The following is a 14,857-nucleotide window of genomic DNA, read 5'->3' as shown; positions in this document are numbered from 1 at the left end:
TTTTCATCCAGACACATGGAACAGCCATGGGGACCAAATTTGCGCCTCAATATGCCAACATCTTCATGCACAGGTTCGAACAAGACTTCTTCACTGCACAGAATCTTCAACCGATGCTGTACACTAGATACATCGATGACATTTTCTTCCTCTGGCCTCATGGTGAACAATCACTGAAACAACTATATGATGATATCAACAAATTCCACCCCACCATCAGACTCACCATGGACTATTCCCCAGAATCAGTTGCATTCTTGGACACACGCATCTCCATTAAGGACGGTCACCTCAGCACCTCACTGTACCGCAAGCCCACAGACAATCTCACAATGCTCCACTTCTCCAGTTTCCACCCTAAACATGTTAAAGAAGCCATTCCCTATGGACAAGCCCTCCGTATACACAGGATTTGCTCAGATGAGGAGGATCGTGACAGACACCTCCAGACCCTGAAAGATGCCCTCGTAAGAACAGGATATGGTGCTCGACTCATAGATCGGCAGTTTCGATGCGCCACAGCGAAAAACCGCACCGATCTCCTCAGAAGACAAACACGGGACACAGTGGACAGAGTTCCCTTCGTCGTCCAGTACTTCCCCGGAGCGGAGAAGCTACGACATCTTCTCCGGAGTCTTCAACATATCATTGATGAAGACGAACATCTCACCAGGGCCATCCCCACACCCCCACTTCTTGCTTTCAGACAACCACACAACCTCAAACAGACCATTGTTCGCAGCAAACTACCCAGCCTTCAGGAGAACAGTGACCACAATACCACACAACCCTGTCACAGCAACCTCTGCAAGACATGCCGGATCATCGACATGGATACCATCATCACACGTGAGAATACCATCCACCAGGTACATGGTAAATACTCTTGCAACTCGGCCAACATTGTCTACCTGATACGTTGCAAGAAAGGATGTCCCGAAGCATGGTACATTGGGCAGACCATGCAGACGCTACGACAACGGATGAATGAACATCGCTCGACAGTCACCAGGCAAGACTGTTCCCTTCCTGTTGGCGAACACTTCAGTGGTCACGGGCATTCAGCCTCTGACCTTCGGGTAAGCATTCTCCAAGGCGGCCTTCACGACACACGACAGCGCAGAGTCGCTGAGCAGAGACTGATAGCCAAGTTCCGCACACATGAGGACGGTCTCAACAGGGATCTTGGGTTCATGTCGCACTATCTGTAACCCCCGTGACTTGCCTGGGTTTGCAAAACCTCACTTACTGTACTGTCTGGAGACAATACACATCTCTTTAAACTGTGATCAGTGCTCCTACCACTCACATTATCAGCCACTTCAGGTCTTGAACAGCAGGTTAGGTGTAAGGATTCGCATTTTAATCAGTAATCTCTAAACTGTCTGTGCTTTATATGCTCTGTCTGAGGCCAGAACTCTCCATTCACCTGACGAAGAGGGTAACCCCTCGAAAGCTTGTGAGAATATTATCAAATAAATAGGTTGGACTAAAACCTGGTGTTGTCAGACTTTTTACTGTGTTTACACCAGTCCAACGCCGGCATACCCACAAAATGTCGAGGATCAGAAAGTGACTTCTAACTGGGGGCTTTAGTGGCTGCCCACCTCTATAAAGTGGGTTTCAATTCCCATCAGAGCCATTCCTCAGCCCCAGGTAAACACTACCAAAGGTAAGAGAGAGTCAGTCAATTTCCCCACTCCCTCCCCTATCTCAAAACTGCTGCCACGGAATGGAAAGATTCCACACTCTCTTCTAAATAAATTCAGACAGTGATGTGAAGACTTTAAGTTGTTCTTAATGAAGTCCACTGGTTCTGACAGCATGAAATATGTTAACAATTGGATTGGTTGTGATTTCATACTTTTTAACCTATTTTAACTCCAATAATGGAATCCAGATTAAATTGAGTATAAGTTGTTCAGACTGCATTAAATTGCATTGCTCTACATTTTTTGCTTCACAGATGTTTGAAGGTCTGAAGCCTTCGGACAAGTGCGAGAAACCCTTGGATTACAGGTAGTGTTTGGAAAATGAAAGGGAATGTAAATGAGTTCTTGTATGGGGGATTCCAAAAAATAAATGTGGGCAAGGGGAATTTCTGATAAACATCAGAGCAGTATTTAATCACTGCAGAGCATCTCTGCTTTATTAGTTATATATTGGTCAGTTTGCATACACACTTGAATCTCCAACCATGCAAGTACTTGAAAATCACACTTTGTCTCATAACTCAAAAGTTGTGTTTTTCACATTTGTTTTTATTTGACTTATTCAAGTATATAGGCCAGAATTATCTGGTCGTTCACGCTGGCAGGATTTTCCAGTCCCGCTGGCAGCGCATTTTCGCCCACAGGTTTCCCATAGAGTGGAATTCCCACTGACAGTGACAGGACAAGAGAATCCCACTGCTAGCAAACAATACACCACCTCCCATTGGCGGGAAACTCATGTGTGAAGGCTGGAGAATCTTGTCCATAGTCTCTCCCTCCCTTCCATTTCTATTTATCTTTGATTGTATCCAAATTAACTTAGACTACAGGTCATTTGACAGTCAAAATATGTTTGCTTAATGGCTTCAAACCCATTCTTTTATTGGAGAATGCTAAATAAGTACATCCTAATGAGTTGTTTATAACTGCAGTAGCATGGGATGGAGCTTTAGGATTTCTGCTCCCCTTTTTCTCACTGCCTTGCCCCTCCTTTTATGAATAATGGAGCAGGAGTAGACCATTGTATTTCCATATCCATATTCTGTTAAATGGAAGAAAGAACAGGAAGGTTATTAAATTTGGAAATGCAACCACTTTGGGCTCATGTACATCTCTGAGCAACCAGCTGAAGAACAGCTTCATCAAATAACTTGTTTGTAAAAGGAAGGAAACTAAAATAAACCAAAAACAGCAATTGAAAAGGGGAAAAACAGTTACAAATCCTATCTTACCTTTAGATTTTAAAATGGAATGCTAATGACAACACTGGGATAACTGACATGTAGGACTTTTTGAGCCTAGGGAGTTGTCTGATTTAGAACTCTATTGGCTTCTGTTGCAAATAAACACCAAATTGAACTCTAGGGGTGTGCTTTGTGATTTCAGGTTTTGTACAATGTAAATGGATCTTCACATCCATGATGGGATGATTATACTGTTGATTATTTAACACTGATTTTTTACTAGCGATACAAAAGTGATGATGAGATCAACTAATTAAACTGTTGTTAAGCAAAGTAACTCTTCTTTTCAACTTGAATAACATACCAGCATAAACTGTTCTTGTTTCGCATTGCAATCTTTTCAGAACTCCACACAAGAATAACCTTATACAAATGTTATTTTTTAACCCAAAGGTGGCCAGCGCGCTATGACCAGTGGTGGGAATGCAAATTTATCTCTGAAGGAATCATTGACCAAGGTAAGCATTGTTCAGTCTGAAAAGTGAACTGTTCTTCCTACATATGCTGAATATTTCCAGCATTTCTATATTTATTTCAAATTTTCAGCATGTGCCTTTGAGCTTTATAAATATTTTCTAAAGATCTTGTATGTTTATTTAGTGCATTGTTTGAGATAATGCTGGGTAAGAATGAGCTGTATAAAGAATATTCAATAAATGTGGAGCTTGCACATTCTCCCTGTCTCAGCGTGGGTTTCCTACCGCATGCTCAGCTTCCTCTTGGACTCCAAAGCTGAGCAGGTTAGGTGAACTGGCTGTGTTAAATTGCCCCTTAGCGTCCCAAGATGTGTAAATTCCAGAGATTAGTGAGGTAAATATCTGGGGTTACAGGGATAGGGTGGGGGAGAAGGCCTAGGTAAGACTCTGTCGGAAAGTCGGTGCAGACATTGGCCAATTGGCTTCTTCTGCACTGTAGGGATACTATGATTCTATGAATGGTGACTGCAAAAGGGTAATCTTACGGAACAATTTGGACGACAACATAAACCATGAATGAATTTCAGAATAATCTGTGCCTCCCTGTGTATTTTTCTTTAGTAATTTTTTTTGCTGCTGTTGGTTTAATTTTGTTTTATATTTTGCCCCTTTATGACAGTGTCATAACAGCCTTTAGTGAATAGTTCTCAATTCGCTAATGCATCATCATACCCACACTGAAATATTAATAGTTATAATCAAATCCGTTAAATTGTGATGTGCAACTAGTGCTGGAAAATTGGTGTGTCTTTAGATAAACTGTTATAAGTAGTTCTGAGAGATGCTCTAATCTCTGATGATAATTTATACTTGGTGCAACTTTTTAAAACAATAGGTGGTGGATTCCGTGACAGCCTTTCTGACATCTCTGAAGAGCTTTGCCCCAGTTCTGGGGACAGTCCAGTGCCTTTACCTTTCTTTGTAAGGACATCTAATCAGGTATGTTAAAAAGATGACAGAGAAAGCAATTGGAGTCTTTTTCTTAATCTTTTGAAGGAATTGAGTCTTGGTTATGGCTCAGCAACTCTCTCAAATCTCTGGCATATCTTGTCTATATACATTTCTCTCTTTATTAAACATGTATCACAGAATTGGCAATCGTATTCAAGAGATTGCAAATATAGTAAGTAATGGAGGAAAGGTATTTCAGATGGCTCTATGTGGTCTTGTTCTGATGTTGGAGCTGAGAATATTGCATGCTTTACTTTGCATTCCATGACCTGGAATTTTCTGTGGTCAGGGGAGGGTGTGGGTGGGCAGCTGGGGGCAGGGGAGGAGGGAATGGTGTAGAGGCAGGAAAAATTGCAGAAAACGTTGTTAGGCCAATATCACAACATGTTTCCATTTCCTGTCTTTCCTGGGGCAAGGTGGTAGTGAGTTACAAGCCCCTGGGCTGTGGCGAGAAGCCAATTTAAGTACTAAAGGCAATTGAGTAATTTTACACATGCACTCCCGCTTTCCCAATGGCAAGCTATTCTCATGCTGTCTCTCCAAACCAACAGGTTTGTGAAAGTGAGTACACAGCAGGAGAAATTTCCTTAATGAAATTGGTAAACTATGATAATCTTGATCAGGTGCATTGAAGAACTTCAGCCATGGCTGGGCGAGGGACTGCAATGCAAGCTCATCTTTTCTCCCCTTGAGTCCTATTACTGTTTGACAGATGATTGCCAATGCTTGGAAGGCACTTCTCCTTTTCAGCACTTCTATCTTCAGCTGCTCTGCCTGTTGCCTGCCTACTGTCCCAGCAGCTTTGAATGAATTGCTTTCTATTCTGCCACAAGGCAATTCATGGAGCACTGGGAATGATCCTTGTGATCCAGTTGGGAAAAGAAGAGCCCCCAACACCCACCCCCTACAGGCTGTTAACAGGTTCACCTGTTAACAGGTTCACTTCTGTTGCTATGTCTGAGTATTGGATGCCTCAGGAAGCCCAGACTCAAACAGCAGATTGCTGCAACCACCTGGTCCAAAACTCCTTCCTAGTGGACCAGGAGGGCTATGGCCAGAAAGGTGCCCGCCACTGGAAGCCCACCAATAACAACCTTGCTTCCAGGAATTGTATTTTGATGAGCCCTACCAGCAATTACTTTGTGCGTTGGTAAGAACGTAGCTGAATAAAATCAAAACATGTGGAAAAGCTAACGTTAAAGATCACAGAAGCAATTGCATCTCAAGATTTGCCGAATATGGACTCGGGCCAAATATTTTGTTTACTGTTTGCTTTCCTTTTCCCAGGGTAACAGTACTGGAGAAGCACGAGATGTGTATGTCCCTAATCCATCCTGCAAAGAATTTGGGAAGTACGAATGGATAGGCCAATTAATGGGGGCTGCATTGCGAGGGCGAGAACTTTTGGTAATCATTTTTGTTTACAGATGCAAAGATTTCATAAGGTTTATAGAAGTTTCATAAGATCATTATCTTTTGGGATTTTGCCTGTAATTTAGGGTAGAATGAAGGACTGAAGGGTTCATGTGACCTGCTCTGAATTCTGATGAAGCTCTGTGGCTTGCTTGCTAAAGATTAAAGGAAGGCCCCTGGTTGTTTTATTAGGAGGAAGGTGCAAAGTATTCACACCTATGAACAATGACAAAAGCACTGTGGGTAGACTATCCGTTTGTGTCTCAAATACCAGGAAGCTATTAGGAATGTCACTTTAAAGTATAACTGTTTACAAAACCTGTCTATTTAGTTTCAAGGTGGACGGAAGTTGGGAGTCTCAAGGATTGCTAATCAGCATTAATACCTGGATACAAGGCATATGTGATTCATGTTGCCATGGAAAAGGGTTTTATGGGGAAGAGTCCATAAGAAACCATTGTAGGTTCAGGTTATAAGTTTACCAAAATATCTCTGAGTCCCTCAGACAGGTTCAGTCTGCAAGGATCTGCGAGAGAGTATGAGCAGAGGCAGCTGCAGAAGTTGCGATGGTTCACCGTGCAAGAATGGGAGTTTGTGCTTGGATTGAAGGGACCAAGTCATGAGGATTTAAACAAAACTGGAAGATTTGCTTAACTTTGGAGGGAGGGGCCTCCAGAGTATTCCTCGCTGTGAAAACCAGTTCAATGATTAGATGTTAGCCAGCTGGAAAAGGAAAAGAAAGGAAGCAAGTCCTTGGGAGTTTCTTGAAGAATTGAGTGTCTACTTAAGGGACAAAGTAAAGTATGAGTGTGGAGGGAGATTTTTGTTTGGTTTAAATGTTAAAAAGTAGTATTTTTTCTCCATGCCATTCTCTAGACTGCACTTCCACAAGAAGGTGAATTCACGGGTCATTCGTTTATGCTTCCTTGAAGTTAACTTTGCGTTGGTAGATCGGGGAGCATGTTATTTTGCCTGTGTTCTCAATCAAAGAATGATACAATGTTATGTACAATAATTGCAAGCTTGCACACAATAGAAGTGTGCAAACTTGCAATAGAACTTCAGCTTCCTAAATTCCGCCTTAAAGCAAAGCCACGTAATGGTAACTGGGGTACGGTTTTATGATTTTTGATATTTTAATTAAAAAGTTATTCTTATAGTTCCTATTTACTACTTTTCCTTGTTGATCTTCTGTAATATGGGGATTAGCCCTTCACCTTAGTTTGTGAACTTTATAATGCAAGTTATCTGGATTCACTTAGTAGTTGCCTCCTCTTATTCCACCCTGGTATTATTCAGTTCAAAATGACCCTTTAGAATCCTGAAAATTTAGAGCATCTACGATTTAATGCTTAAGTAAGATTAGTTCAGTTTCCACTTCTCTTCTCAGCCTTTTGGCTAAGACCAAGTGTAGTATCAACATGCTGTACTTGGTTGAAGTCATTAGGTTACATTTCAGCTTCATTTGAAGCAATTTTTAAAAGCGGCACCTCGGCCTTTTGGCTAACATGTAAATGAGATCAAGCCTTGGAGGAGGAGCTATGCCTACTCCAATCAGCTTGGATCATGCAGATCAAGCCCAATACAGGAGGTGAGAGCCCTGTCTTGTCAGCTTGGATCAGCAATGTCTCAATTTGTTGAGACTCTGAATTGGATTTGATTGGATTGAATAGAAATAAAAACAAAATTTATTGAATGAGAAGAAGTGAAGTCCCTAGAAATTAAGAGGCAATCCTGATCTCACTTCCTCTCTGAACAAAGGAATGTGAGAAAACTGGGTCAGCGAGTTGTCAGCTCAAAACTGTATTAGTAGAAGAATGATACTGGGTCACCAATTATACTTATTGGGGTGAGATACAAACTGCTCCTGCTGATATAACTGGAGAGACTTCCCTATTGCTTTAATTTGGTCTTAAGAAAATAAATATACACAATCTTGTTCTGGAGTATATTCTAAGTTAATAAGAACCTTGTGTATGTTTGCTAGGTGCTGGCTCTTCCTGGAATTGTATGGAAACAACTAGCAGGGGAAGAAGTGAGATGGTCCAAAGACTTTCCTGCAGTGGACTCCGTCTTGGTGAGTTGTTGATGTTTTATAAATGGATGCATACTCTCTTAATTCGTATGTATAGATACTGCACTGCAGGAGCTCACCAAACCGCCTCATTCAGCACCTTCCAAATCCATGACTGCTACCATCTGAAAGGACAAGGGCAGCCAACACATGGAAACTCCATCATCTGAAAGTGCCCCACCAAGCCACTCACCATTCTGACTTGGAAATATATTGCTGTCCCTACACTGTCACTTAGTTAAAAGTCTGGAACTCCCTTTATCATAGCACTGTGGGTGTTCCTACACAACATGTGGTTCAAGAAGTTAACTCGCCACCATCTTCTCGAGGACAGCTGGGGTTTGGCAATAAATATTGGAATAGCCAGCGACGCCCACATCCCAAGAATGATTTTGTTTTTAAAGGTTTTGTTAGAGGTTTGCTTGTTTGTAACTAATGTTATTGCTGCAATATTCTGCTGTAGTTCATAACATTCACTGCAGTCCAGTGTTTCTAAGTCTTTGAATTAGGTGATGGAATGTGTTAGTAAACTGCACTTTATTTCTTGAACTTTGGTCCTAACAAATGTGTGAAGCTATTGACTTTGCTGCTCTGGGTTACTGTGATCTATGTGAAAGGAGATTTGGGCAGTGTTAACAAGAACAACAATTTGCATTTGTGTCATGTCCTTTCACATTGAAGAACCTTGAGAGGTTTTATATGGGAGCATAATCAGACATAACTTTGACACCAAACCACATAAGGATATATTAGTACAAATGACCAAAAGGTTGGTCAAAAGGAGAGAGATTTTAAGAAGGAGACAGAGAAGTGGAGAGCTGGTTTCATTCTGGTGAGTTAGTGCTGCACTCCCTTCAAAGTCAATATTTGTGCAGTAACTTGTCATGCCCAGTTCATAGATTCTTAACAATATCAAATTACTGCATCAGCTAACAACTTCTTTTCTGCTGCCTCTTCATTTTACTCGTTTCAGTACTGTCTTATAATTTTTTTGAGGGTTCTAAGATATTAATACCAGTTCTGTATGAGAAAACAGAAGTCATAAACTCCTTAGTGTCAGAATCAGGAGATGGAGATGTACTGTGAAATCAAGGCAGATAGAAAGATATGTATAAAAAGTAATAAGGACTGTCTGTGCTAAGCCTTTATTCAAAATCTACCTACAGAAAAGCTTAGCTTCCTCTATTTCTTATGCCCCACAAAGCCTCATGCCTTTAGTACTGTGCTGTTTGCCCATTTGAGAAGAGTAAGAAAAAGAACACGAGCCCCTTCAACACTTTTTTTTTCTTACGTTACTCCCTTGCACTGTCAATGTATTGTATACGATCTGAGGGATAGTCATGCTGCCGTCTGGTGGAATATGTATCTGAAACCAGATCAGCCTTAGAATAAATCATACTGTGCAAGGGGAGGCCATTCGGCCCATCGAATCTGCACTGACCACAATCCCACCCAGGCCCTATCCCCATAACTCCATGCATTGACCCTAGCTAGTCCCCCTGACACTAAGGGGCAATTAAGCATGGCCAATCCACCTAACCCAGTTCATAAACTGCACGTGATGTAGCTGCAGCTGGCTGGGGCACCACTCAACTTCAAGTTTAATAAATACAGAAAAACTGATTATTGAAAATAGTCAAATTGCATTCAGATTTCTAAGATTTCTTCTAAAGTATTTATGTACAACTGGAGTAAATTGCTCAGAAGCTGTGGGTTTACAACACCTGAGGTCAGTCCCATTCTTTCTGTGTAGGTGAAACTGCTGGAAGCAATGGAAACCATGGATAAGGAGATATTTGAATTTAAATTTGGGAACGAGTTAACCTATACCACCGTCCTCAGTGATCATACTGTTGTGGACCTGAAACCTGATGGCAGCAACACCATTGTCCAGTATGAAGATCGGATGGAGTTCATTAAATTGGTGCAAAAAATGAAACTGGAAGAAAACAAAGATCAGGTAATTATAAAGTCAAAGCCAGTGGAGAAAATAGAAGAGCCAGAGGAGAGGGAGGTGAGATGAAACAATGCTGAGAAATGTTTGGTAAGTGAAAGCAAAATACTGCGGATAATGGAAATTGAAACACAAAAAATGCAGGAAAATCTCAGCAGGTCTGGCAGTTTCTATAAAGCGAGAACAGAGATAACATTTTGAGTCTGTGTGATTTTGATTATTGTCACATGTTTAATATACAATGAAAAGTATTGTTTCTTACATGCTATACAGACAAAGCATACCGTTCATAGAGAAGGAAACGAGAGAGTGCAGAATGTAGTGTTATAGTCATAGCTTGGGTGTAGAGAAAGATCAACTTAATGCAAGGTAAGTCCATTCAAAAGTCTAACAGTAGCAGGGAAGAAGCTGTTCTTGAGTTGGTTGGTACATGACCTCAGACGTTTGTATCTTTTTCCCGAAGGAAGAAGGTGGAAGAGAGAATGTCCAGGGTGCGTGGGGTCCTTAATTATGCTGGCTGTTTTGCCAAGGCAGTAGCAAGTGTAGACAGAGTCAATAGATGGGAGGCTGGTTTACGTGATGGATTGGGCTACATTCATGACCTTTTGTAGTTCCTTATGGTCTTGAGCTGAGCAGGAGCCATACTAAGCTGTGATACAACTAGAAAGAATGCTTTCTTTGGTGCATCTGTAGAAGTTGGTGAGAGTCGTAGCTGACATGCCAAATTTCCTTAGCGTTCTGAGAAAGTAGAGGCATTGGTGGGCTCTCTTAACTATAGTATTGGTATGTGGGGACCAGGAAAGGTTGTTGGTGATCTGGACTCCTAAAAACTTGAAGCACTCAACCCTTTCTACTTCATCCCTGTTAATGTAAACAGGGGATGTAGACAGCTGACTCTTCAACTTGGAAGAAGTTATATGGACTTAAAATATTATCTCTGTTCCTCTCTTCACAGATGTTGCCAGACCCGCTGAATTTTTCCAGCATTTTTTTTGTTCTAATGAAACTTGGTTGTACTTTCATTGACAAATATCCCATGCACCATATTTGAGATCGAAGAACAGATGTGAGTCCTAGCTTCAGCCCATTTGGGAGCAGTCTAGTCTGGGGGAGAGGGAGGAATAGATTTTGTTCACTGTTTCATTTTAATTGTCGTTTTTGCATAAGAAAACCTGTTGTCCTTTTGCCCCCTTCTCTGGTTGGCAAACATATTTAACAAGCAGCTTTAACTAAGTGAATCTCTCCTTTCAAAAAGTTTGGCCTGATTTTTTGCATCCAGATGTGCACAGTTTATTTAAAATCTCTGGTGGCCAATGCCTGTGCTTGCATTTCTTCTGTCTGCTTCAGATTCAGGCAATGAGGGCTGGCCTGCTGAAGGTGGTTCCCCAAGCAGTGCTTGACCTGCTGACCTGGCAGGAGCTGGAAAAGAAAGTCTGCGGTGATCCTGAAATCACAGTGGAAGCTCTTAAACGTTTAAGTAAGTACAAAATGCCTGTGTTTCAAACTTTATTTTTGGATTTTTTTTTACTTTTCCAATGTTTACAGCACTGTTCAGCATGAGGGAAAGATGACCCAGGCTACAGATGATTTTGAATATAGCGTCTGTGCCATTTATTTAATTTGTTTATGGAAATGGTGCTGCTAGCAAAGTCAACATTTATTGCCCATCCCTAATTGCCCTTGAAGGTGGTGTTGAGGCATGTTCTTGAACTGCTGTAGTCGAGGTAGTGAAGACACTCCCACTTACTGTTAAGGACAATGTTAGTTCCAGGCTTTTGATGTAGCAAAGGAAAGGCAAAATATTTCCAGGTCAGGATGGTTTGTTATTTGGAGGGGAATTTGGAAGTGATGGTGTTCTGATTTGATTTGATTTATTATTGTCACATGTATTAACATACAGTGAAAAGTAGTTTCTTACGTGCGTATACAGACAAAGCATACTGTTCATTGAGAAGGAAACAAGAGAGTGCAGAATGTAGTGTTATAGTCATAGCTAGAGTGTAAAGAAAGATCAATTTAAATGAAGATAGGTCCATTCAAAAGTCTGATGGCAGCAGGGAAGAAGCGGTTCTTGAGTCAATTGGTATGTGACCTCAGACTTTTGTATCTTTTTTTGAAAGGAATTTCCAAGTCGAGGAAAAGTAGCAACCATGGCCTGTACTCGTGTCTGTAGTATGGGATTCTAACTTAAAACTTGCCAGTTCTATTTTTGTGATCCAGTTGATAAATGCAGACCCTTGTGTGAAACAGAACCATGCAAATAAAGAGAGTACTGAATTTGATCCATGGTTTTTGCTGTTAGCTAATCTGATGTATGATAATAGGATGCTATAATTTGCCTCACCATATCACTAACGATGGGGGAGTGATTGGGGGGTAATATAACAGCATCACATTAAACTCCATAAAAGGACAGATTTGGTTTCATCGTTTGAGACCTCTCATGATTGAGTGGCGGTTTAGGGTTCATAATCAAGATATGAATGAAATATTAAAGGTTGGCCACACCTGTGAAACTGTATCCCAGCATAGCTGTCATCTTCAAAGAACTTAAAAGGGGCATCAGAAAGGCAAAAAGGGGCCACGAAATGGCTTTGGCGGGTAGGATTAAAGAAAATCCTAAGGCATTTTACTCCTATGTTAGAAATAAAAGGATGGTTAGAGGGAAGATTGGTCCTCTCAGGGACAGAGGAGGGGAACTGTGCTTGGAGCCTGGGGGAATGGGGGAGATCCTGAATGAATACTTTGTGTCGGTATTCACGCAGGAGAGGGGCCTGATGTCTGGTGCTGTGCTTGAGGAGTTTGAGGATCCGTTGAGGGAAATAGTCATCACGAGGGAAGAGGTGTTGGGACTTTTAGACAGTATAAAGACGGATAAATCTCCGGGGCCTGATGGCATCTATCCCAGGCTGCTAAGGGAGGTGAGGGATGAAATTGCTGGGCCTCTGACGCAAATCTTTGTCTCTTCTTTGGACACAGGTGAGGTCCCAGAGGATTGGCGGATTGCAAATGTAGTACCGTTGTTTAAGAAGGGTCAGAGGGATAACCCAGGGAATTATAGGCCGGTGAGCTTGACTTCAGTTATAGGCAAGCTAATGGAGAGGATCCTCAAGGATAGGATGTATGAACATCTGGAGCGCTGCAATCAGATCAGGGATACGCAGCATGGCTTCGTTACAGGGAGGTCGTGCCTTACGAATCTAGTGGAATTTTTTGAAGAGGTGACAAAAACGGTTGACGAAGGACAAGCCGTTGATGTCATCTATATGGATTTCAGTAAGGCGTTTGACAAGGTCCCTCATGGTAGGCTGATAGAAAAGGTGAAGGCTCATGGGATACAAGGCCAGGTATGTAGATGGGTGGAGAACTGGCTTGGGAGGAGGAGACAGCGAGTAGTAGTGGAAGGCTCCTTTTCCAATTGGAGGTCTGTCACCAGTGGTGTGCCGCAGGGCTCGGTACTAGGACCTCTTCTATTTGTGGTATATATTAATGACTTGGAAGAGGGGGTAGGTGGTGTGATCGGCAAATTTGCTGATGACACTAAGATGGTTGGATTGGCGGGTACTGAGGAGCAGTGCCTGGCAATGCAACAGGACATAGACAGGCTGGTAGATTGGGCAGATAGATGGCAAATGGAATTTAATCCGGAGAAATGCGAGGTGATGCACTTTGGCCGGAATAATGTGGAGGGGAGTTATACGATAAAAGGTAGAACTATCCGGAGTATAGATACGCAGAGAGACCTGGGGGTGCAAGTGCACAAGTCCCTGAAGGTGTCGGTGCAGGTGCAGAATGTGATGAGGAAAGCGTATGGTATGTTAGCCTTCATAGGAAGGAGTATAGAATATAAGAGTAGGAGTCTGATGTTGCAGTTGTATAGAACGTTGGTTAGGCCTCACTTGGAGTACTGCGTCCAGTTCTGGTCGCCGTACTACCGGAAGGATGTAGAGATCCTGGAGAGAGTGCAGAGGAGATTTACCAGGATGCTGCCTGGTATGGAAGGGCTGTCTTACGAGGAAAGATTGAATGAACTTGGGCTGTTTTCCCTTGAGAGGCGTCAGCTGAGGGGGGATCTAATAGAGGTTTATAAGATTATGAAGGGGATAGATAGAGTAAATGGTGGTAAGCTTTTTCCGCTATTAGAAATGGATAGAACGAGGGGTCACGGGCTTAGGGTGAGGGGGGCTAGGTATAAGACAAATATTAGAGGGCAGTTTTTCACGCAAAGGGTAGTGGGGGTGTGGAATGCACTGCCGAGTAAGGTGGTGGAAGCAGGCACGCTAGGGTTGTTTAAGAGTCACTTAGACAGCCACATGAGCGGGCTACATATAGGGGGATATAGTAGGCCTTACTAAACATTGTAGGCTTGGGAATACGTTTTGCCTCAGGGATGTTACAGTCTTTGCCTGTTTAATAATGAATTTTTTGTCTCCACAGGCATTTAAGTCCAGCAAGGGGCATGCATGCGGCAGATTGTAGTGGGCTGCTCTTGGACGTTGCTTCGGGAGTTGCCTATTGCTTCATGTCGTTAGTGTGCTTAAACTGGACCATCTCGAGGGCAACATGACAGCTCAGAGACTATCTCTGTTGCTGTGCGGACACATGGATTTGGGCCTGTGTCTGTGGGAGTTTGCACGTTCTCCCCGTGGTTGCGTGGGTTTCCTCCAGGTGCTCCGGTTTCCTCCCACATCCCCAAAGATGTGCTTTTAGGCTGATTGATTGGGTACTAAATTGTCCCTAAATTGGACCTCCCTGATCCTCGCACATTAGGCATAGACTAAAATCATGAATAGGACACTGAGACAGTGGGACGGCAGCGCGGGCTCGTTGGGCCGAAGGGCCTGTTTCCCGTGCTGTGTTGTTCTTTGTTCTTTGTTCTATAAAAGGGAGAAAATTGAGGAGAGGTAAAGCTTTATGACATGGTGATTTTTTTAAAAATTGATTTTGTGGGATATTGGTGTTGCTGGCTGGCCAGCATTTGTTGCCCATCCCTAGTTGCCTGAGGGCTGTTGAGAGTCAACCACATCACTATG

General features: G+C 42.4%; 1 protein-coding gene across 3 annotated transcripts in view; it reads left to right on the top strand.

The window, feature by feature from the left end:
* hectd3 (HECT domain containing 3) overlaps nt 1–14,857 on the top strand; it is a 63,373-nt gene that overhangs the window by 31,314 nt on the left and 17,202 nt on the right. For all 3 annotated transcript variants that reach the window (XM_080195376.1, XM_080195377.1, XM_080195374.1), the window contains exons 12-18: nt 1,967–2,019; nt 3,350–3,414; nt 4,268–4,371; nt 5,671–5,790; nt 7,784–7,873; nt 9,624–9,830; nt 11,172–11,301. In XM_080195376.1, the coding sequence (XP_080051502.1) occupies nt 1,967–2,019; nt 3,350–3,414; nt 4,268–4,371; nt 5,671–5,790; nt 7,784–7,873; nt 9,624–9,830; nt 11,172–11,301 (769 nt within the window). The remainder of the gene's footprint in view (nt 1–1,966; nt 2,020–3,349; nt 3,415–4,267; nt 4,372–5,670; nt 5,791–7,783; nt 7,874–9,623; nt 9,831–11,171; nt 11,302–14,857) is intronic.

The sequence above is a fragment of the Carcharhinus amblyrhynchos genome, chromosome 9, assembly GCF_965287045.1.
Source record: "Carcharhinus amblyrhynchos chromosome 9, sCarAmb.v2.hapA, whole genome shotgun sequence".
Lineage (NCBI taxonomy): Eukaryota > Metazoa > Chordata > Chondrichthyes > Carcharhiniformes > Carcharhinidae > Carcharhinus > Carcharhinus amblyrhynchos.
The sequence above is the reverse complement of the archived record's forward strand: the minus strand, read 5'-3'. Positions and strand labels throughout refer to the sequence as shown.